General features: G+C 46.0%; 1 protein-coding gene across 2 annotated transcripts in view; it reads left to right on the forward strand.

The window, feature by feature from the left end:
- FAT2 (FAT atypical cadherin 2) overlaps positions 1–20596 on the forward strand; it is a 107777-nt gene extending 87181 nt beyond the window's left edge. Inside the window, exons 20-24 of one of the 2 annotated variants that reach the window (XM_035105701.2) lie at positions 188–333; positions 9762–10203; positions 13759–13912; positions 16609–17189; positions 19529–20596. In XM_035105701.2, the coding sequence (XP_034961592.2) occupies positions 188–333; positions 9762–10203; positions 13759–13912; positions 16609–17189; positions 19529–20052 (1847 nt within the window). In that variant the 3' untranslated portion in view covers positions 20053–20596. The remainder of the gene's footprint in view (positions 1–187; positions 334–9761; positions 10204–13758; positions 13913–16608; positions 17190–19528) is intronic. The other variant, XM_035105703.2, reaches the window with a different exon arrangement.
- Positions 20597–23977: the final 3381 nt, after the last annotated feature.

Genomic DNA, 23977 nt, shown 5'->3' on the forward strand with positions numbered 1-23977 from the left:
CCATCTTCCCCAACCACTGGTCCTGCTAGCTAGGGATCATGGGAGTTGTAGGCCAAAACATCTGGAGGGCCGCAGGTTTGACATGCCTGCTATAGATCATGTTCAGGATAGAGAATGCATAGAACTAGAAGAGTATGATGTCCTGTTTCTGAAAGCAGCTTTTTTAAAAAAACACTTTCATTTCCAGGTACAGCTTTGAAGTTCAGTGGACACAGCTACATATGGTACCACCACCAAGGTAAAAGGGATTGGCAAATGCAGTTCCACTTGAAAACTCATCAGCTCCATGCCGTCCTGCTCACTACCAATGGAACCAATAGTGCAGTTCTGCAGGTAGGAATTGTGGATCCTTACATCCTCCCACCACCACTACCCTGCAACCCAAGGAAGCAGGCACAATGTCCTTCCCCATCTCAAATGTAGAGCACCTACATATGTAGCTCAGTTCGTTAGAGTGTGGTGCTAATAACACCAAGGTTACAGCTTTGATCCTTGTAAGGGACACCTGCATATTCCTGTATTGCAGGGCATTGGACTAGATGGTTCTCAAGGTCATTTCCAGCTGTATGTTTATATATGTAGAGGTGCACTTTGCAAAAAAAAGGGAGGGGGAGGCAAAAAAACCCCAACCATTTTGGTTTCTTGAAAAGTCGGTAAGTTTCTGTCTTTATTTAAAGAAGTATTTCTAAACTGTCAACTTATAAAAGTAATATCATTGTGGTGTACAATAAAATCATTAAAACATAATAGAATTATAAAATCATAATATACAGAACAAATGGTCCAGAACCAGATTAATTCTCCAATTACAACCGTCTGTTTTCAGTAGCCAATGAAATGGCCAAAATTGTAGGTGCTCCTCTGGTTTCAGCAGGAACAGCGTACCAGAATCCTGGTGCCACTGTACTAAAAGCCTTAGTTCATGCAGAAGCTAAACAAATATGTGATAACTTTGGGACATCAGGCGTTATACAGTTTATACCAGTAGTAGCTTGGTAATGAACTGGCAATCAATGCAGAGCTTTCAGTATCAGGGTATCCTGCCAATTCAATGAACTTAGGAACTTGGGAGGCCTCGGGGTTTCCATTTCATTATGATTCAGGTTCATGGTTCAGTTCCTCTCATCCTGGCCACACAGGAAAACAGCAGTCATCAATTCAAGCGGGCTGCCATAAATATTTCAATACATATCTGTGTCTTTCAAGTGGAGATGTGCTGAAATATAGTGTCATGGGCCATGTGGTTGATCTGGATGAACGAATAAGCTTCTCACATGTGGGGTCAAAACTGATGTGGTGCAGGAGACTGTCATCTGCTCACCCTGTTAACATAGGAACATAGAAAGCTACCTTACGCTGAGTGAGACCATTGGTCCATCTACCTCAGTATTGTCTACACTGATTGGCCACAGATCTCCAGGTGGAGGAGATATGTTTCAGGCAGAGGATATTCCCAGCCCTACCTGGAGATGCTGAGGATTGAACTAGGGGCCTTCTGCATGCAAAGAAGATGGCCTACCATTGAGCTACTAATGCCCTTTTTCCCTTTTAAAGCAGCCATGTCTACATATCGGGCACCTAATTTAATCCACAGAGCAGTGCTGAGGGAATGGGAACTTCAACCCTTCCCATCCCACGTGTTCCCGTTCAGCCTGAACCTGCTGTTAACCCCACTGTGGGGGTGAAGGACAGGCATCATCCATGAAGTCTATGGGGGCTTTTTACCTTCGCCACCCGCTTTCTTAAACAATGCTCATACAATTGCTTAAACTGAATTAGGTTGAGACTAGCTGCTAATCTGCAAGACAAAAATTTGCACATTCAGATCGCACAATTATGGTGGACCTGCAGAGGCTGCACAACAAACCTATTCCCCCCCCCCCAAATATCAGACTTCTTGTGATAAGGAAAGTAATGGAAAAGACACTGGGAGGTGTGAGGAATGCTTGCCTTGATGCAACATCAGCAAACAGGTTGGAATGAATGCTTGTTAAATAGCCAGCATTGACTAATTTCCATGCAGGTGGGGGGGGGGGGAGAGAATGACTGCTCAACAAAATGGCTGTCTGGTCTCCTACGCAGCATTCAGTAAAAAAAGAATATGCTTAACGGGCATAAGGTTAGGGAAATTGAATATCCTTTGATGATTCATAAGGGGAGAAGGCAGTCACAGAATTGCCTCCCACATTTCTAACACTCAAGAGCCATTGGATAAAGATGAATAGGCAAAGCGCTTAGCTAATTATAGCTATTCAGGTAGTCTGATGACAGTTTATAATAATTACTACACATAATTCATTAGCTTTTAATGATCTAGCCTGTTTACACAATAAGTCTGAGCTAAAAACACCTCCCGCATCTTGTTGCTGTTTTTCTCGCACATCTAATTGTTTTATCTTTTTGGCTGAAACACTTTGCTGGCAGAGAGTGTCACTTATTGTGGGACAGAATCCCCCCAGTTCCTTGATCCTTGTCTAGCTCTGGTTTTTCATGCTGAAATCAGTGGAATTAGAGAGATGCTTAGCACTTTTGGAAATCCAGTTCCACAGGTTTTCCTAGCGCTGGCTATCACAGGCACAGCCTCTAAGCCGAGGTGTCCGTTTAGTTGTTTCACCACAATTTTAATTAACTTCTTATCTTTGTTTTTATGTGATCCATAGCTTGTGTCTTTATTAGCAATGGTTCAGATTTGACAGATTGATTTTGTGTGTGTAAGAGAGAGGGCTTGCAGAGAGCAGCCCACTCTGCTTACTTCCACCAGATGGGAGAGCAGCAGCAAGTCTGGGAGTTCAAATCAGGAACAGGAAGGGTTAAGACGGGTCCAGGGCTCTGCAGAGTCCTGGTGGCTCAGCTCCAGGTTGGTAGCAGGGAAGCAGGGGAGGAGCTAGCTTCAGCAGGGGCTGGAAAGGAGGGAGGAGAGAGAACGGCACCTCAGGAGCCTGGTTTGGGACCACGGAGGACCCATAGTGCAAGGAGGAGGGGCGTTTGGAGTCTTAAAAGGGGGGTCAGAGCCCACGAGACGCCATTGTGGGCTTCTGCCCCATGCAGAGCAGACATGATTTGAGACATCTCACCACTGTATATAGCATGCACAATAAAACTATGAAAATCCAGAGGATGTGTGGAGTGCTTACTCGGGACTAGCCAACACCCCATCTGTGACAGCAAGCCCACAATCTTTTGATGGCTACCCCGAGGGAAGAGGGCTGCAAATGTAGCAGCCGGCATGAAGTTGGCAGCATCTAAAGCAGAAGAGAGAGATGCCGAGGGAGGATTGGCCTGAGTTGCCAGCACCCTGCAACTATGGAACGGCTCAAGCACCAGGTAGGCACCCGGGCACAGGGGAAGCCAAGCTTAGTGAACCGAGCAGCTCTGAACACAGCCAAGCCGGGGGAGCGGAGGCTGGACAAGCAGAGAGGACACTCGGGACGGGCCAGCACTTCGTAGGGCGACCCTCAGCACAAGCTGGCTCTAAGACTGAGAGGCATGGTGGCGTGGAAGTGCAGGAGGCTGAGAGGCGAGTCCGGGCAGAGGGGACAGACGGAGGGGAAAGGCAGCGGCCACAAGTTCCCATACAGTCCCGGGGAGGCAGCTGCAGCACAGCACAGCCCCCTCCAGCCAGATGTGATGCAGAGGGACAAAGCCCGCGCGCGGGTACTTTCAAACGCTGACGCGGGAAAACAGAGGGAAGAGAAAGGCGGGAGATGCCTTTACAATGCACCCAGCCACTGGGTGGAACACTGCCCCCAGAGGAAGGAATGGCGAGAGCAGGCAGGCACAGACACAAGCCTGGATGCCAGATCAGGAGGGGAGGGGCCAGGCAGAGCACCAACAACTGAGCCCTCCCGTAACACCCCACAGCACGACAAAGAGATGGAAGTAAGTCTGCAGCTGCCAAGAGGCCAGACCCAGGAGACAGTCGGGCTTCTCTGCAGGGGCAGCAGCAATGATTTCCTATCGGTGGACTTTGCTAGGCAGAATCAGATTCCCCTTTTCCCAAGGAAGCTTCCCATGAGCGTCTCGGCCATAGACGGCAGGGAATTGCAGGAGGGTGAGGTCACGCAACAGACCCCCTCTCGGAAGATGACAGTGAACAAGCACGCAGAAGTGCTAGCTTTGGACTTAATGGACAATGACCCTGTGGGCAGCCAGCGCCGGGGAGATCTCACCTTTGGAGATGCAGACGGCAAGGAGCACTGCAGGAAAGAAGGAGAATCCTCAGGATCGCACCACATCAGCTCCCCAGGCGGATGGAACGACGCAGAGGCGGGGATGCAGGAAGAGAAACTGAGCCGACTCACCAAAGAGGACACTTTTACCCAGAACATACGGAGGGACTTGAGGGAGAAAAAGGGGGCAGGGGAAGGGCTTGCCGAGAAAGAGGGGTTACTCTTTAGCAATGATGCCCGGTATATGCCCCAGGACTCCCTCAGAGGGAAGATTCTCAGGCAATATCATGACAACCCCACGGAGGGGCATGCAGTACATGTCTTCACGAGGCTCACACCCAGTAAGGCCAGTCTTGGGCGAAACCCCAGAGCCTTCCCAGAGCAGGGGGAGGGGGAGATTGGGGGACCACCTATTGAGGCATGGGGTGAGAGGAGGGAGACAGTACACCAACAACTGGATGGAGACGTGGCAAGGAGCAATGAGGCTTACAAGGAGGGGGCAGACCATCACGGGGGACTGGAGAAGGTCTTCCACGGAGGCGACAGGGTCTGGCTGTGGTCAGAAGGCCTTCCCATGGGGGGAAGGGGGAAGAAGCTGGCACCCAGAAGGCTGGGGCCCTTCAAGGTTCTGACACAGATCAACCCTGTCACCTTCAGGGGGGAAGTACCTACAGCGAGAAAGGTCCATCCCGTGGGTCACAGGTCTTTGCTCTCACACTTTAGGGAAAGCCCAAGGTTCAGAGGACGTGACACACATCCAACACAAGACGCTGACAGGAGGGAGGGGGAGGAAATCACACAAAAGACACTAGACAGAAGGGTGGAGGGAGAAGGCAGCCAAGAGGTTCCAGAAAGAAAGGAAGAGGAGGAGGTCTACAGTGCCACAGCGAGCCCGGGCTCCCGGTGGGGGGAGGGGGGGTTAAAATGTCTGATGGCCAGGCAGGGCACTCCTGCTTCCCAAAACGCGGAGGCAACCACGCACACCATGCAAGGGGAGGACCGCACACTGGAACTGCACGCTCCTTTCTCCCACAGACCCAAACCACCACACGTCAGTAGCACAGGGAACACAGAGGGGGAGGGCGATCCCAGGTGGGGAGCAGGGGAGACGCAGACCCAAGGAGCCCTCCGGGAATCGGAAGCAATTTTCCAGAGGGAGGAGGAGGATGACAACGGAAGGAACTACACGGACCAGCCACCCAGCACCGACGGGGAACAGGATTTTACACACACTACAGAGGAGGAAGACCTGTCAGGCTTCCAGCCCTCTTTACAGACATCAGACCAGGCAAACCAGGCCTCAGAAAGGGGGGGGGAGCCTGGAGGGGGGGTGGATGTAAGAGAGAGGGCTTGCAGAGAGCAGCCCACTCTGCTTACTTCCACCAGATGGGAGAGCAGCAGCAAGTCTGGGAGTTCAAATCAGGAACAGGAAGGGTTAAGACGGGTCCAGGGCTCTGCAGAGTCCTGGTGGCTCAGCTCCAGGTTGGTAGCAGGGAAGCAGGGGAGGAGCTAGCTTCAGCAGGGGCTGGAAAGGAGGGAGGAGAGAGAACGGCACCTCAGGAGCCTGGTTTGGGACCACGGAGGACCCATAGTGCAAGGAGGAGGGGCGTTTGGAGTCTTAAAAGGGGGGTCAGAGCCCACGAGACGCCATTGTGGGCTTCTGCCCCATGCAGAGCAGACATGATTTGAGACATCTCACCACTGTATATAGCATGCACAATAAAACTATGAAAATCCAGAGGATGTGTGGAGTGCTTACTCGGGACTAGCCAACACCCCATCTGTGACAGTGTGTTTTAGTGGTTTTAGTGTATCTTAGTGGTTTTAGGAGGATCACAGGGTCATTTACAGTAGAAAAACACAAAAATACACACTATAACAACAAACAAAACAACACAACACCCTCCCTCTGTTTAAAAGGCTGTGTAGATTGTTTAATTAGCCAAAAGCCTGGGAGAATAAAAATGTTTCCACCTGGTGCCTAAAGATAAGTACGAAGGCACCAGGCGAGCCTCCCTGGGGAGGGAGTTCTACAAATGGGGAGCTACTGCAGAAAAGGCCTGTTCTCATGTTGCCACCCTCCGAACCTATCACGAAGAAGGCACATGAAGAAGGGCCTCAGATTATGATGACAGAGACCAGGTCGGTTCATATGGGGAGAGGCGATCCTTGAGGTATTGAGGTCCTGAGCTCTTTAAGGCTTTATAGAACATAACCAGCCTTTTGAATTAGGCCCAGAAACTAATTTGCAGCCAGTGCAATTGGGCCAGGATTGGCATTATATGCTCAAACCGTCTTGCCGCTGACCTCTGCACCAGCTGAAGTTTCCAAACTGTCTTCAGAGGCAGCCCTACGTATAACTCATTGCAGTAATCTAACCTAGAGGTGATGACCCAAGTCTTCATAGACCTATGCTTTAATTGAGGGCAGGCATTTTTTTCAGGGTCATCCTACATGACTTACTCCTTGATGAACAGCCCATGTGAAAGTTGCCAGATTAGAAAGAGGGAAGAAGAAGAGACTTAGTCAAGCACCAACATGTGCTTATATTTCTCTTGATGAGTTTCATCACTCAAGACATCTAGCCAGAAGCAGGAACATTTTAATCTGATATCATTCCCTTTTCTTTCTTTTTTTGGCTGTACTTTTAGAATCTTTATGGAATTCAAAGGTGTGCTTGCTGCTTCTCCCTTGGCAGCAGAGGAAGAACTTCACCCTCCAGATACAGTTTTCTTTTTATATGAAGGTCCTTGGTTGAGTTTAATGCACCTTGATACAAAATAAAAAAACTCCTTCAGTAGCACCTTTAAGACCAACTAAGTTTAGTTGGTTTTTAAGGTGCTACTGAAGGAGTTTTTTTATTTTGCTTCGACTCAGACCAACACGGCTACCTACCTGTAACTAGCACCTTGATACAAAAAGAGGAGCTTGTAACTTACTGACTTCAAAATTATTATATATCTTTCCCCATTGCTGCAGCACAGCACTTAGCAGAGAAAACAAATTACTTTAAAATTACCTTTGAATCCATTGCCCCATTTGTTTAGTTTAAAACACGCACACAACTATTTTACTCATTTTAATACTTCAGTGCACAGTTTGTCCTAAGCACTTTTAAATCCCAATGATTTCAATGAGAGAATGAAGCAGTCTGCTCGGTTGACATCTTAAAGGGATTAACTTTGGTCAAATTGTATCTTTATGGTTGTTTTATCTTTCACCCCTTGAAATAGATTTTTTTTTCTTCCTTTCACCCTCCCAACATCTTGCAAACCAACAGCTTTCCTCCACAGCAATTTACATCGCATTCTGTGAGCAAAGCTGTTCAGCGTGGCTCATAAATGGTATAAAACATATGAAATTAAAATAACGTTATAAAGATCTGTTAAATGGCACAAATGCAAAGCCAGCAATCGAACAGGTATGAAGCCCCTCCCTAACAAGGAAACAAAAAAAGACAGTAAAGTGTAATTTGCAGAAATTGCAACAGATTTTTCACTTGCGAAACATAGGCTGAGCTTAGACAGGCCTTTTCGGAGAATAAATTCCATAGGGAAGGGCATTCTGGCAAGCACTCTTCTGCAGCCCTCCATAAACATAAGTGATAGGATGGACATAATAAGAGGGTGGGAACCATAACTCAATACCTGAACACATGCCTTGAGTGCAGAAGGTCCCTGCTTCAATTCCTAGCTGGACTAGATGGGTCATTGGACTGATTCGGCAGGCTCATCATGTGTTCTGTGAGCTACATATTTGGTGTGGGTATATGTATATCTTACTATTCACTATGATTTATTTGTTATTGGGAATATTGATGGTAGTAATAGCATGTTTAAGAAGAATAAAATAAATATATTGTTCTAGAAAGGAAGTAAGGTATAGTATTTCCTTGACTGTAATGATTCACTCCAAAGAAAATCACTGTAATCTCACCTCATTAAGAATAATGATTTTCTTTAAACAAAATCCAGCAAACTAGCTCCTTATTCATACTATACAATTTCTGTAGAAAGGATATCCTTAGGGAAAGTAGGTTCCCCCTCCCCTTGAGATCTGTGTGAAGTTGCAATTTCACCACAACCACTCCAATGCTGTATGTCACTATACCACAGCGGTTGTCAAGGCAGATCTTTGCCACATTTCTTGCCCTGGAATTGACTCTGTGGAGAGTCAGGAAAACTTCTAGAGCAGCACACAGTGGTGGAAAAGGGGGGATAATTCCATCTGGAAAGCCAAAATGCTTCTGCTGACAGAACTATTGCTGTAGTAGGAGGGACTCAACAGCACACTGTAACTTTAGGTTTTCGCAATTAAAGTGGAACAAAGGGCTCTGTTACCCCAGCACAGCAGATCCACTTTATAAAACAGTAAGACTTTTTGTGGTTTTGAAAGTGGGGGAAATGTATTGAATGTGGGCATCCCACATTCCTACAAGCAAATCTGGATGAATGCAGGACCAGTGCTCATGGTTGCGTAAGCAAATCAAAACGGATCATCTAATCTCCACGTTAGCTTTGTGTAAGCAAATCAGGATGAATGCTCAGGGTGGAATTCAACATAGCACTACGTGGGGTGGGGGTGCAGGACACCCCCACTCCCCCAAAAAACCCTGTTCTGGGGGTTCCACCAACCTTCCAGAGCAGATTTAGGAGGCGTTGAGGGGGAGGGGGAGGAAAGTCCCATTGCATGAGCAGACCTTGTTCTGTGCACACAACAACTTAGCTGAATCCTACCTCCAGGAGCAGCTGGACTCTGCTTCCATCTTGCAGGGAAGCTGCTAATTATTACAATCGATCTTATTCTCTGCCTCTGTGTCTTCTCTGCCGACTCTCCCCACCCAGTGCAAAACTGTCAGCTGCCTTCCACTGTTTGGATTCTGCCAACACTCCTCCCTGGCGCCAGCAAAAGAGCAGCTCCAGCTTAGGCAGCAACTTCTATAGCACTAACAAGAGGGCGAGAACAGAGTTGTTGCACAGCCATTTGGTAGGCAAGTCGTCAGTCAAGTCTTCCTGAGTGCCAGTGTTCTTTCTTTACTTCTGAATAATTCGAGGCCCAAATGGCAGGCATGATTACTATGAATTTTGAATGGCTGTAAATTCCATGAAGAATCAATCTTAATTAATGGCAATGCAAGTTTGGGTTATAATGTATGTACTGGTTTTTTTTTCTGAGCTTCTTTGGATTTACGTTTCCATTTTGTTTGGTTTATCTATATTCTTTTGGTGCGGGAACCCACAATAAAATATCACTTTTAAAATGTGTTTGATGCTTAGGCTGTGTACACACTGTACCTTTCAACCACATTTGAAGCTCATCCCTGCCCCCACTCAAAGAATTCTGGGCACTATAGTTAACCCTTTGCAGAGTCACAATTCCCAACATCCTTAGCAAACTGCCGTGCCCTGAATTCATTGAGGAGGGAAATGTGCTAAGAATGTGCTTAAAGGTATAGTGTGACTGCAGACCCAGACTCTAAAAACAGAACAAGAAAGCAAAATGGGCACTTCTTATTTATTTATTTATGTATTTTTTTATGTATTTATGTATTTAAAAAGCAAACACCTCTGCCTGTTTTGGTATGTTTTGCAGCTTGTGAATGGAGTGCCTCGCCTTGGGTACAGATGTCGGAGTGGTTTCAGCGGTAACCTTTCGTCCAGCCAATTTGTGGGTGACAGAAAGTGGCACTCTCTCTTCCTGGAAGTGAAAGGCAATTCCATCCGTTTGCTTGTTGACAGCTTGGGAAATGCCTCTCTGCAGCTCCCCGAGGCCTGCAACCCTTCCCATTCCAGAAGAGATCTGCTCATTGGAGGGTTTGTGCAGCACCACCAGGCTCAGAGGGTCACTGATGGGTTCAGAGGGTGCCTGAATGCCATTACGCTCGATGGAAGAGACCTGGTGGTCTTACCAAAGGAAAAGAGGTCCAGGGCTGTTGTTGAAGAGGCGGGCGTTCGGCAATGCTGCCCACACACCGGTGCCTGTCGGAGCAACCCGTGCCTCAATGACGGGCTCTGCATTGAGATACAAGGTGGAGGTAAGGGCTGTGTTAATAACAGTAATGGGCAATGTACAATTTTTTGGGGAGGGGGGATAGAGCAGCGTCCCCAACTTGACAGCCTCCAGATGTTTTGGTCTTCAGCTCCCAACATCCCTGACCATTGACCATGCAGGCTGAGGCTGATAGGAGTTGTACTGAAACATCCATAGGGCACAAGGCTAGGGAAGGCTGGCCTAGAGAAATAACAGCAGGGATTAGTCACATTTAAGGAAAATGGCTTCTGTGAAAATATGAACGATAGTGGAGACATTGGTCTGTTTAGGATGTCATGTTGCCTCTTCATAAAGCATGGCTTAAGAAGCCAGAAAGGAACATAAAACCTGCACACAGGGCTTTTTTCAGGGGAAACTCACAGAAACTCAGGCCCGGCACCTCTCAGGTGGGTTCCAGTACCTCTCAGGTGGGCACCATTTCCATTCTAAGAAAATGAGGGAGGTGTTCATGGTGAATTCCAGCACCTCTTTTTCTAGAAAAATAACACCGCCTGCACGCACTTCCTTTACATCTGCTCCTGGCTTAATATCCTGCTTGGTTAACCAACATTAAACCAGACTTCTCTGTTTGGGATCTACCAAGGAACTCTGGTTTAAACAAGCCAGGATCTTCATGCCAAAGCCAGCACACGAGGGGAGGAGGAAGGCAGAGCCAAGAGACTTGACTGGGGCTTCCTATGCCGTGGTTTATGGAACTGGCGGTGTTACAGGTGAACTGGGCTTGTGTGACGCTGGCCACTGTAGCCAGGTATTCCCACTAGCTGGCTTTGCGGTCATTGCTGGAACTCCTTGAGTTGATAAGGTCAATTAGGAAATTCTAAATGATTTGATCATTGAAGGACCAAACCGCTTCATTGCCTTCATTCAAATGTGCCTGGGGGAAAAGGCAGCAGAAAGAAAGCTCTTCCTCCAATTTTCTGTTCCCGTCCCTTCTTTCAATAACTTAAGCACTTGGGAGTCTGGTCTTTAGATCCATTTGTGCTGTCAGACAGGAGTAGAGGTTTATTTGGTTTGTCTGTACCTACCTATCTACCTAACTACCTACCCAATATTTGTATGCTGCCCTTCCTCCAAGGAGCTCAATGCATTTTCTCCACATAGCATCCCTAAGCTGGGGTTGGGTGGACTAGCCTCAAGTCGTCCAATGAGCTCAATGCAGGGCTGCCAGACAAATGGCAGCTGCTGAATTCCTACACATCAGCCTCTCCCCCTTTTCGTTTAAATCAACCATGCAAGGGACAAGAATGTGAAAAGTGTGGGATTTTCTCTTTGCCAGCATTTGCTGCAAAGGGGGAAGGGTGTGGAATGGATGAAGGTTTTAGCCTGTGGCCAGCGAAGAAGATTTGGATAACAAGAATGTTTAGGCTGGCAGGATGGGAGGAGCAGGGGAACCTGTTTTGGCCTGCGAGTATTTTGGAAGGCAAGCGAGTGGCACTGGGAAAGGGGCTGAAATAATTGGTTTGGGAACTCCAAAGAGAGGCATATTCATTATCAAGGCATGCATGTGCTCAGGCCCAAAGTCAGTGAGTAATAATTTCCAATTAGAATGCTGTGGTGGTTATAATGAAGGAGTATTGGGAGGCTAGACATGGAAAGATAGCACATTAGAAGAGGAAAAGATGAGGGCTTTTAAGGGGTTTGGCACCATACTTAAAGCAAAATCACACATAGCAAAATGTGTGTTGTTCTGGTGCCTACTGAGCTACCTCTGGTTTGGTGGCCACATGTAAACACTGATCCTTGGACAAATGGCTTTAATGGTGACCCCAGACATTCTCACTACGACCGCATTTCAAGCAGCCTCATACCACTTTAAGCAGCCGTCGCTTCCACAAAACAAGTGGTTTGTTAAGGGGCAGGTGCTGAGAGTTGTTAGGAAACCACTATTCCCCTCACAGAGCCCAGAGTGGTTTACCATTCAGCCCCTCCTCCCAGGGAACTCTAGGAATTGTAACTGTGGGGGAAATAGGGCTCTCCTAACAACTCTCAGCACCCTTAACAACCATACTCCCCAGGGTTCTTTGGGGAAAGCCATGACTCTTTAAAGTAGTATAAACATATGCTCCAAGTGGAGCCTTACATTCATACGCACAGTCCTTGATTGACTGGTTTTATTTCTATTCAGTAATGTAACCCATCTTCTTCACTTAGGGGAAAAAGACAAATCATAAACTCCAGCTCTAGTGCACTAGCATAATGTGCAATGAGCTTTAAGCAGAATCATTTTTACACTCTCTGTCACTCTGTCCACATCAGTGGAAAGCTTTCTGTCCTCATGGGACGAAGCCACAAATTTTATAAGCAAGGAGGGCACCCAGCAAGGAGGGCACCCACCCTTTCCCTATCCTGGGGTGGTGGTGGGACTGATGGGTGCTTGGAGGTGACTTGGATAGCCGTGTGTGGTAATGGGAGACACGTACTGAGAAACACTTTGAACCACCTTCTGTAGGCATGTGCACCTTTTGTTATTTCTGCCCGGAGCCTGCTGTCGAGCTGCATGCCCTGACAGGTGAGCAGTTAGCAAAAGGCGGAGAGCACACGTCCTCCTTTCCTTCAGCTCAGAGCAAAAAGCTTACAATTCTTGTCTTGTCAGATCAGCAGCTCAGGCACACTTGTCAGACAACAATTTTCAGAGAGACAAGGGTGTATAAGTTCATGTCCTCACAGATTTACATGCACTTCTGCAGCACATGGTGACAGCATGCTTGGGGACATGCATGACAGTCGCCGTGTGAGGGTGGGAAGATGCCCGTACGAAGTATGCGCCTGAAATAAATGCAGAAGCCATGGTTGGGGTGTTCTAGAATGCCAACAATAAGCTAGAACAGCACCGGAATTGGTATCTGAGCATCGTCTGGTCATTTTGTAAGTGCATTTCACTTGGGCACCTGTGCTGGGAGAAAACAGGAAGGTGCAAAATATGGTAAGTGAAATGGCAATGGAGAGTAATGTCTTTTGTGGCCGTGATTCCACATGCGCTATCCAATAGGTGCCCATGACGCCGGTGCAGTTGAGGTCGTGCAGCTGCAGTGCTAATTACTGTAGCAGTTTGAGCAGTGAATGGTTCCAATTTTCACAGCAACTCACCATTTGTTTCAGTGCATCGTAAATGTTACAGTATTTCCCGGGAATGGATGGTTGTAACAACGGCGCATTCCACACAGGGATGGCCGTACCATAAGGCAGAGCGAGGCAATTGCCTCAGGCGGTAGATTGGAGGGCAACAGCCCAGATATTCCTCCTGAGCCCCTGGCCATTCTCCCCTGTTACAGATCTGAGCTATACGTGCCATAGAGCTGTCCTGCTCCCTCATTACTACTCTACCGCCCTCAGCACTGGGAAACACTACCATCAAATTGCTGGGCAGCAGGGTGTAGGATTCCACTGTCATCCAGCTTCTTTATATTGAATTGGGTGGGAGGGCCTATCTTGTCCTTTGCCTCCGGGCTGGTTCCCTGATTCTGCACAAGAAAAAAAATGTCATTCTGGTTTCACTTGTTTTTCAAACCTTCTCCATTTTTCTCTCTCCTGTCACTAGGTTATTCTTGCATCTGCCCCATACAGTTTTCTGGAGACCACTGCGAAGTTGCTGATAACCTTTGTGAAGGCAAGCCCTGTTTGAATGGGGGGACTTGTGCCCTCTCCGAGAAAGGCTATACCTGCCATTGCCCAGAGTGGTACTGGGGAGAAAGGTAGGTTTGGCCCTTAAGCATTACCCTCTCCATGCTTGAATGACACAAGAAGCAGAGAATCATAGCACTGCCAATAGTTTTCACGCCACATCTGAAATGCAACATCTGTCAGAGGCGTCGGTTTACACATTTCAGGTGCTATTTGGGTTCACACATGCTCGTTCAGAATGGATGCCCTAATTCAATTTTTTTAAAAAAAAAACACTATGAAATGATAAATGCCTGTAGAGTTTTGCAGTCTCTTACTTAAATATGAAGTCAGGTGAGATCTCGTGGTTAGGTCCAGAACAAAAAGTTGTTGGCAGGTCTTTGAATTCACTCAGGTGATTAGAGAAAAAGGAAAGGCCAGTTAATATTTAGAATAATCTTGGTTTGATGACAACAATGAAAAAGGAGAATAACTCTCCTCATCTTGCCTATGTGAGGAAAATGCACAAATCGTCACTAGATGGTGCTGCTGTACAAGCACATCAGGTTATTCTGTAGGTATTTGGCTACATAACTGATGAGTAATATATTTTTATTATTATTACCTGCCATCAATCTCACTTATTAATTAATTAAACAGGGGAAATTATTTACACACATAATAGATACAGTTGTTTGGATTAGGAGCAGGAAGTTTGGGGTTATGGGAACCCAATTATGGATCTCCCTAGGCTATACACACCAGATCCTAGGGGCTGAGACACTTTTGCATAACTCCCTTTTTTTGAGGCAGCTGGGGCCCCTCAATGTTCAAAGGGCATTCAACTCTACCCCCTAGCTCCTCGTGACATCGCACGTGTGACATTAGGACATTGTGTTGAGAAGAGAAGGTTAAGGGGTGATATGATAGCAATGTTCAAATATATAAAAGGATGTCATATAGAGGAGGGAGAAAGGTTGTTTTCTGCTGCTCAAGAGAAGCGGACATGGAGCAATGGATTCAAACTACAAGAAAGAAGATTCCACCTAAACATTAGGAAGAACTTCCTGACAGTAAGAGCTGTTCGGCAGTGGAATTTGCTACCAAGGAGTGTGGTGGAGTCTCCTTCTTTGGAGGTCTTTAAGCAGAGGCTTGACAGGCATATGTCAGGAATGCTTTGATGGTGTTTCCTGCTTGGCAAGGGGTTGGACTGGATGGCCCTTGTGGTCTCTTCCAACTCTATGATTCTATGATCTTGAGAAATTGGAGCCTCTGCTCAAGGCACAGCACCAACAATCGCCCAAGTCAGGCTCTGGCTAAAGCCTCAGGGCTAGGAAGAGCATCTCACCAGCCTGACCAACACTCACCACCAGGCCCAGGTGGCAATGTGTAGGCATCACTTCACTTGGGAGTAGAGCTTGCCTCCCATCCAACTAGCTGCTCCCCTTCTTCCTCCATCCACCTGCTTTTGGGGAGCTCTGAGAAAGGTTCAAGGGTATCCTCAGAGCCGGGTATTGTAGGTGAGTTGGCCAGAAAAATGCCTCTGCCGCTGCTTTCTTTCGCTACTGTGGCTTTTCTAAGCTGAGTGGGGCTTTTTAAGCTTTAAAAGTTGCAAAAGTACTTTCTAGCAACAGCAAAGCACATTAGCGCCAGAGGGCCTTCTCAGTGACTTTACCCAAAATCCCTTTGTCTGAAGAAGGGTGTCTTTGGCTCCTTCTCAGAACCCAGGTGGCAGAGAAGTGGTTGTAAAAAAAAAGTAGGAGAGGGGGCTGTGGGGAGCAGGGGGAAGGATCAAACTGCTGCAGCGAAAATGAGAGTGGAGGCAGGGAAGTGGGGGGGGGACATTGGCTGGATTGTGCCAATGACCTCTGAAGTTTGGCACTTTTAGAGCTGTTGTTAGGATGACATAGGCCAACAAAAAGCTGGCATTCATAAAGTTTATGGCCTCTCATCCTGTCCACCAGCATTTCCATGCCATTACCATGAGACTGTCTGGCCTTCTATGAACATTTGTTTTTCCTTTATCTTTGATACCATGTCATACGCAGGTAAAGTATTCTCAAAGTGTGCTCATGCTATAGAATGATTATCACTGAAGAACAATGACTTCAAGTTTTGAAATATTATGACCTTTTACAGTATTAAAATGGAAATGGTTTTGTTAGCACACCAGCAATATTTACAGTATATTAAAAAAACATTTTTAAGGAATTAGGGTGAACATTCTGAACAGAACATTGTTTATTACAAAAATAGCTTTGTTTTTTTAACCTTGGTTTTTTTGCATATTGAATCAGTTCTTCTGAGTTAGATCCTGATAGCTGGATTTAGCTACACTGAACTGTAATTCTTCCACTGAAGGCAAAATGAGTTAAGATACCTAATTGTTTCTTCAATGGTACTATGGACACAGCAATTTTTAGCTAGGCTGGAATGCAGTTTTTTTGTGATTTATTTATTTCAAAAATAATTTCTTTACAAAACTCTAAAAGACATTAAAACAAAATGAAAGCACACAGTGATACTTTAAAGGCAGTAAAATCAACAGGAGGAATATAAAGCAACAACAAACAAGCGAAAATAAGGCAGATCAAATTGAATTAACAGGCCTGATAAAATTAAAAGGTATTGTCCTGGCACTGAAATGATATCAGGATTGGTGCAGGGGTTTGTTTGTTTTTTGTTCCTCCGGCACTCTAACACCTCCCTCCCATGATCTCACAGATAGAGTCTCTGATACATGTGATCTCACATTGTCTAAAGATGCCTTCCATCATCTCTTCCGCAGATGTGAAAAAGTTGCTGAGAAATGCCTGGAAAACCCATGTCTGAACTCTGCACGCTGTGTGAATTCCGATGGTTCCATTCACTGCATCTGCACGGGCGACTTCCAGGGGGCATTCTGCACGCAGAAAATTGTGACTCCAACGATTAGTCCATCCAGCTGGATCTTGGGGCCTGGAGAGATTGCCGAGATTTCTGCTGGGCTGTTAGGTGTCGTCATCCTGGTGACAGCGTTTATACTCATCCGCAAATTCTACTGCCACAAAGTCAAGGCTCACAAGCCTGTGGCCAAAGAAGACCCGGACCTGCTCTCCAAAAGCGAATTATCCAAAAGTGTCGGGGTCGGCACTCAAGGTCTTAACCCCATTGAACTAAACATCCTCAGCGACGGCCACCACCACCATCTCGATACGCTAGACCCAGGCAAGCCTGCTGTCACATCGGAGTTTGCGACCTTCAACACAAACCATGTTCAGAAACAGCGGGGCGCCATTGTATGCAGTGTGGCCCCCAATCTCCCAATTGCCACGCCCTCACCTGAAAATGAGCCCGTCATCAAGAGCACCTGGGCTGGAGAAAAGATGGGTTTGTTTGACCTTCTTTCTCTCTCCCCCACCCTCCTTCCCTCTGCTGCATTGGGGTGTTTCCAAATGACGTTCCTTTCCAGCAGTTAGTGTATCGCAGTTGTTATTGTGTGAGATGCCTTTGTCTCACAGTAGCCATTTTGTCACGGGGATCTCCATTTCTTGCCATTCAAAACACAATATTTTGTCTCTGGGGAAATGTATTTTCTCCTCTCTCGGTTGTGCTAGGGTTGATGTATCATGTAACTTTGGCTGTGCTTCTCCTGCCATTTTGTGGTCTTAAAAAAAAAATTGTTTTCAATTTTTGAGAAGCTTTCCTCTCTGAACCCCTCAAGCACAGGAACTTAATGTTGCCCTTAAAAGAAACAGAAGTGAGCTAGCTAGCCAGGCTACCTCCACATCCTCCTTCAATGCAACACTTGAGGGTTACAACAAAATAATATTTGATTGGTAGGTTTTCCTTATCTCTCACACCAGTGCACAGATTTCCCTCCAGGTAAAAGGATTTGGTGACCGCTTGTACCGTATGACTATCACACCAAAGCAAGATTGCCACACACACACACACCACACATACAACCATTAGATGGGGAAATGGTGCTGATCTGTGCTTTTGTATTATCTGAAAAGAGTGAGTGTGCAGTCAGCAAAACAACAAGAAGCCACTAGCTCAGATAGACAAAAGTAATGTAGGCAAAAGGTTTGCTCCTTCCAGCCCCATGGTTTTGCTCTTGATCCCTGGAATCTTCATGCTGCCTTGTCAGTGGTATAGCCTGCTGTTGAAATGTGTGGATCCTGATGTTCTGTCAGAAAGGGCATTTTCACACACCCAAATCTAGACTGGGTTGCCTACGATCTGTTTCAACACAGCAGTGCTTTTGTCTGGGCCTGCAAAGTTTGATTATACTTGCCTTTTTATAAAAAGAGAGCAGCTTGGCAATCAATTTGGGGGGAGGGGAATACTATGGCATTTATCAGCTTGAAGTTCCTTCCCCTGCAAGCTGAAGCTGCATGCAAATAAGATGAAATTAACTTTAATCAAATGCCAGTAACAACATATTTCAGTAACAAAGTAATGTGATGGATGGGTGTGCCATATTAAAGGGAAGGTGAATGAGATAACCAGTCAGAATGGGAGAAAATATCATGGTCCACCTGTTTTGCATTTTGGATAAGGGAGAATGGGATGACCATAGGCTTAGAAATGAAGAATGGTCACATTCTTAATAGAAATTTTGCATGTTTGATCCCAGAATTTTCTAATATGTGGGAGGTAATTAATGTTCTGATCACTAGAGGCTAGGTAAAAAAGAGGTGGGAAGTGTTCCCACCTGTTTTCCATGGTGAAATAACAGAACTGCCCAATAACTCAACATGGGGCTGCTACTAGAAACAGCATCTCCAGGGTAAGTTTGGCCCCATAACAGGAGGCATCGCTGATCCCAAGGCAGCCCAATGGGGTGCCTGCTAGATGTTGTTGGACTCAAGCTCCCATCAGCCCCAACCAGCACAGCTGATGGTCAGGGATGATGGGAACTGAAGTCCAGCAACACCTGCAGGCCACCACATTGGCTACTCCTGACTTATACCATGTTGCAGTGATACCACATTGTTCCCTTCCCTGCTCCTGCCAGTAGCATCCTTGAGGGGGCTGAGTAGAATGCTGCTGCTGCTGCTGTTAAAGATTTCTTACCCCCTATTCGCCATAAGGGTGGGTTACAGCAATTTTAAAATACAATACAGTATTAAAATCGGTTAAAGCAACTTACAATCAAATGAATGGGGTTGGTCCTAAAAACATATATCTCAAGTGTCAAAGGTATAGGACAAAAACTGCATAATGAAGACTCCAGATGCAACTGGGAGCTAATTCCACAGTTTAGTGTCAGAAAATGCCCTCTCCCAGTGTGTTGCCCACAAACTTCTGATGATGGTCCAACTAAGAAAAGGACCCCTACTGCTGATATTAACACCCAAGAGGGCCTGCAGGGAAAGAGGTGGTCTTTCATATATTTGGAGCCTGAGTCATTTAGGGCTTTGAACGTTTAATTTGAGCACCTTGACAGTACCACACATACAAATGGCTATATAAACCAACAGGTGAAGGAGGGGAGAAGTCTACTGTGTGAGGATCTAAATTCTTCCTCGTCCCTCAAGGACTGTATTCCCCAATTGCTTCTCGGCCTTTTGGCTAATATCAAGTGTGAAGGATTGTGTTCCCTTGTGTGTTAATATTCTAACTTCTTGTGATTAACTGATTCTAGGCAGAAAGTGCAGAGATGGCTAGAAAAGCCTACACATTCACAGGGAGGTGTTAACATGCTTCTGATTTTATTCCAGTGTACCCAGGAGAAACAACCTACTGGCCTCCAAGATACCAGCCAGCCGATCTCCAAGAGTACCATCAGTATGAAGTGATTCAAGGCCCTCTTCCACCTTCTCCGTGCCGTAGGCCGCCTCCTCCTTCCGTAGACTCAGATACAACAGCCCTTTATGGTGGCTTTCCTTTCCCGCTTGACCAAAGCAACAAGCGGGCCCCAATACCACCCCGCTACAGCAACCAGAATCTGGAAGACTTCTTACCTCCTGGTCCTGGAGAGCTACCTGCTTCCCAGTGCCAGAATGAATATACTGCCATTAGCTACTACCCTTCTCAGCGGGTAGAGAACGAGGGGCCGCCTTACCACCCAGACAGTGGGTACAAGAGAGTAAGCATGCGACTCAGTGTGGCCCAGCCATCCTACGCAGACTGCGAGGTGAGGCCTACGTCCACTATCAGAACTCAGCCAGTGCCGCCTCCCAGTTACGAGGGCTCTGACATGGTGGAGAGTGACTATGGGAGCTGCGAGGAGGTGATGTTTTAGTGGGACTCCTGTTTGAAATGGGGAGGACTTCCGATTTCATCTGCGCAATGAAGGAGAGGCAACTTTCTTTTGAGTATCCATCTCCCGGAACATGCGTCTTCCTGTGGTATTCTAAGCAGCCTCATCCATGCACATAATTACACTGAAAATTAACATTGGTGGTCAACAACCACTTCTGCTTTGGACTGGATTCCAAAAAGAGCTTTGTTTTTTGAGCTGGATTGTATCAAAAGAGAACACTGGCATCTTCTGAACAATAGGGAGTCCTTCAGAAGTGGACAGAGAACTTCAATGGCATCTTCCAACCCCTTGCATGGACATGTTCTACATAAAATACCTATGTTAGAATGCATTGTAACCAAAGAACAATGGGCACTTGTGGTTGTCAGGTGCCAAAGCAGCAGAAATCAGGGCTGAACTGATTGCTTTATACTGTAAAATATAAGGGAAGCATAGGAGTGGCAGTGAGAAATCTCTTAGTGCTGCCTTTGGATCTGGCATCAACGGTTTACATTAGGCGGAAAGCTCCCCGAGGAGAAAAGGAGGCGGGTGAGGATGGGCTGCCCTGCAGTTCTATGTCCCCTTGCTCCTTTCATAGAGGGGGGGGCTCTACTGTCACATCCATTCATTCATTGGCCTGTCACCCTCAAGCCCTGTGAAAGAAAAGGGCCTGAGGAAGAAAAAGAAAGAAGGAGAACAGTTATAATTTTATAGGAGAAGGAGTTGCTGCCCAGAAAGCATCGTCTCCTTATCTTAGGCCACAAATTGTCACTGGCACTAGAGGTCAAGTGAAAGTAATAAGTGCAGATGGTGGACTAGGAAAGGGCATGGAGGCAATGTGCCATATTTGTATCGCAAGCCTTGTCCGTTACTTGTAAGTGGTGTCCTCCACAATGACGCCATATTAGCCAGATCAAGGAAGTCAAAGGTGGTGGTCGATGATCAGTCTATTTTCCTACAAATCCCATAATTTATGAGAGCCTGTGTTACTGAGTTACTGTGTTGCTGCCCTAGGGAATGAGTAAACAGAGTATGCTGGCTCCATCTGCATCAGCTTTAGTACATGCCACGAACTATGGGCATGAAACTCTATATTTCCTCTCTCTATATATATAAATAGATATACATATGGACATACTTGTGCAAGGTGATGTGTGTGAGAATGCGTGTGACTCTACTGATGGACAAACATGGGGAAAGAGAGCCCAAATTGGGTGTGGAATGGATTATTTAATACAAGGCTGGCCTGTACCTTTAATGCACTGTGCATCTTTAGTTAAATGAATTATTTCTCTGTGAGAGTTTATTATGGACATTTGTTTATCAAAAGCAATAAAGTGGACTTTTTTAAATGTTTTATTTGCAGATCAATTTGGGTTACTGGATAACTGTCCAGCAGCAAGCAATCAGCACAGATCACACTAAAGACAGGGCTATGGAATTTTTTACCCAAACCAAACAAACCGCAGGAGCATCCAGCTTTACTGAGTCAGCTCAGTAGTAAGACACTGGCCTTGACCCCACTGTAATCGTAAGAAGATAAGAGCCCTTCTGGGTCAGGCCAAAGGCCCATCTAGTCCAGCATCCTGCTCTCACACTAGCCATCTAGATTCCTATGGGAAGCCCACAAGCACTCACCCCACATGTGATCTCCAGCAGCTGGTATTCAGAGACGTATTGCCTCCACCAGTGGTGGTAGAACACAGCCATCATGGCTAATAGCCATTGATTGGCTTATCCTCCAGGGATTTCTCACATCCAAATTTCAGGCCGTTTGTCAAACATAACAACTAATGGCCCCCAAATCTCACAGCACATCCCCGTTCACAACAATTTATTTATTTATTTATGCATCCATCCATCCATCCAGTTCAGTAGGGCTCAGATGTACATTGAGATGTAGCTGTGCCTCCACATTGGTTAAATGCATTGAAACTGCTTCTGCACATGCATCATTGTCCAATTATTCTATTATGGTATTTGAAAGCTTGAAAAGGCACCTGATGATTGGTACAATGCAGTGGCAAAGGCTAATAGCATCTCTCTTATCAGTAAGCAATCAGCAGACCTTACTATGGGAAAAACTCTCGCACCTTCTCCTATCTTAAGAAAATGGAAGTCAGCATCTCTTATCAGGCATTATTTATATTTTTCCCAACATGGAAATAACCTCTTTGCAAGCTTGCTGACTACAAAGTCTTAACCACAATGAGTTTTTCATGTAGAAAAACCAACTAATTGCAATGTAACATGTGGAACACCACTAGTTGTTGTTCTTATGGCATCCCTACCAACTATCTGCTGCGGTGATAATTATTCATTCTTATGTATCAGGAGAAGACAAACACAGTGAAGTGAGGAATTTTCCTCCTCCTGTGAGCTTATGTGTAGAAAAACTGATGTGTAGAAAAACTGGGGTTGTTGTTGCCTGATGCCAGAAAAAGAAATCACCAAGAAATTTGGCAATTGTGTTCTTTCAAGGCATTCAAGTTGCTGCCATTAGAGAAAAAGGAGAGCATGTGGGAAGTGGCTTCTGTTGGTGTTTCCCTATGAGAATTCTGAGCAAAAAATTAAAAAGTGTTAAATATTTATAAATTGCTTTTACATGTGTCCCAAAGCAATTTACAAACATACCACAAAACAGCTAAAAAATAGCAAAAGAACCCAACGGTTAAAGATTTTGTATCTTTTAATTTGTATTGTTTTAAAACCTGAAGCAGAGACCTTTTCATCCAGATGGAAAAGTTCGTTGAAGCAAAAATCAATTTCTTGTGTTTCCAGAAAATATGGATAGGGGGCACCTGATATGACTCCACAGGGATCCTGTGCCCCCCCCCCAAAAAAATGTGAGGCTCTCTGGGACAAGAATTCTAAACCAATAATCGGACTGTATTAGCTTGTGCTTTCAAATCTCTGCAGGGTTTCTCTTTGCGCCCCCCCCCCAAATCCCCTAAATTCCTCAAGTTAACCAAGAGATGAAAGAAGGGTTAGAAGTGACATTGAACCAGTTGCCAACACTTGAGTGAGTCAGACACACTGTGAGATGTGCAGCTGCAAGTGAGAAGGGACCTTTTAAGAAGGGAACAGCTTTGTCTAAGAAAATGGCACTGGTGGAAGTAGCACCACATTGCCCACTTTCCTCACACCCTGGTGCGCTGCAAATGTCTTTTCAGAGAATCTTTGAGTTCAGCAGAGAAACCCGCCTTGAAAAGAGCAGCCACTGTGATTTGTTATTTCTCCCCAGCCTTTTGGCCAGCACAGATGGGGGGGGGAATAAATTGCTATTTTAGAACAGCTTCTCTCTCCCTCCCTCCACAGCCACTCGCTGACCTACTGCTTTGAATGTTAGAAACTGGGTTGCTTTGTGAGAGACGGGTGCCTTTTATATGCTCCTAACTAGAAGCCCCTGCAGGTGTTCCAAGATTATAAAAGCAGGACCCAGGTGGCGAACTTGTGGAAATGAGGTCAAACTAAACTGTCTTCCTCCCAGTTGCCTTTCTAGGGAAGTCTCCTTTGGTCTTGGATTCCCATCCATGGCCACTGAGCAAATCCATGCTCCCTAAAATTAGGAAATCGTAGCGTTGTAAAGTTGGGAGGGACCATGAGGGTCATCTAGTCCAACCCCCTTCAATGCAGGGATCTTTTGCCCAACGTGGGGCTTGAACCCACAAACCCTGAGATTAAAAGCCTCATGCTCTACCAACTGAGCTGTCCCCTTAAACTGCAATCCAATTGCAAAGAAGCCTAGTGTCCATGTGCCTTTCTCATAATCCTTTGCTGCAAATGGCTGCTGCTAATTCACAACCCCCTTCAGTGAATACTTACAGACTCCAGTGCCTACTCAGAAATCAGTCCTGCTGAGTAAATAAGCAGGTATAAGATTACAGCCCCAGCTTGTTCATTTTAAACATTCATTGTCTCAAGA

The sequence above is a fragment of the Zootoca vivipara genome, chromosome 2 (assembly GCF_963506605.1).
Source record: "Zootoca vivipara chromosome 2, rZooViv1.1, whole genome shotgun sequence".
Taxonomy (NCBI): Eukaryota; Metazoa; Chordata; class Lepidosauria; order Squamata; family Lacertidae; genus Zootoca; species Zootoca vivipara.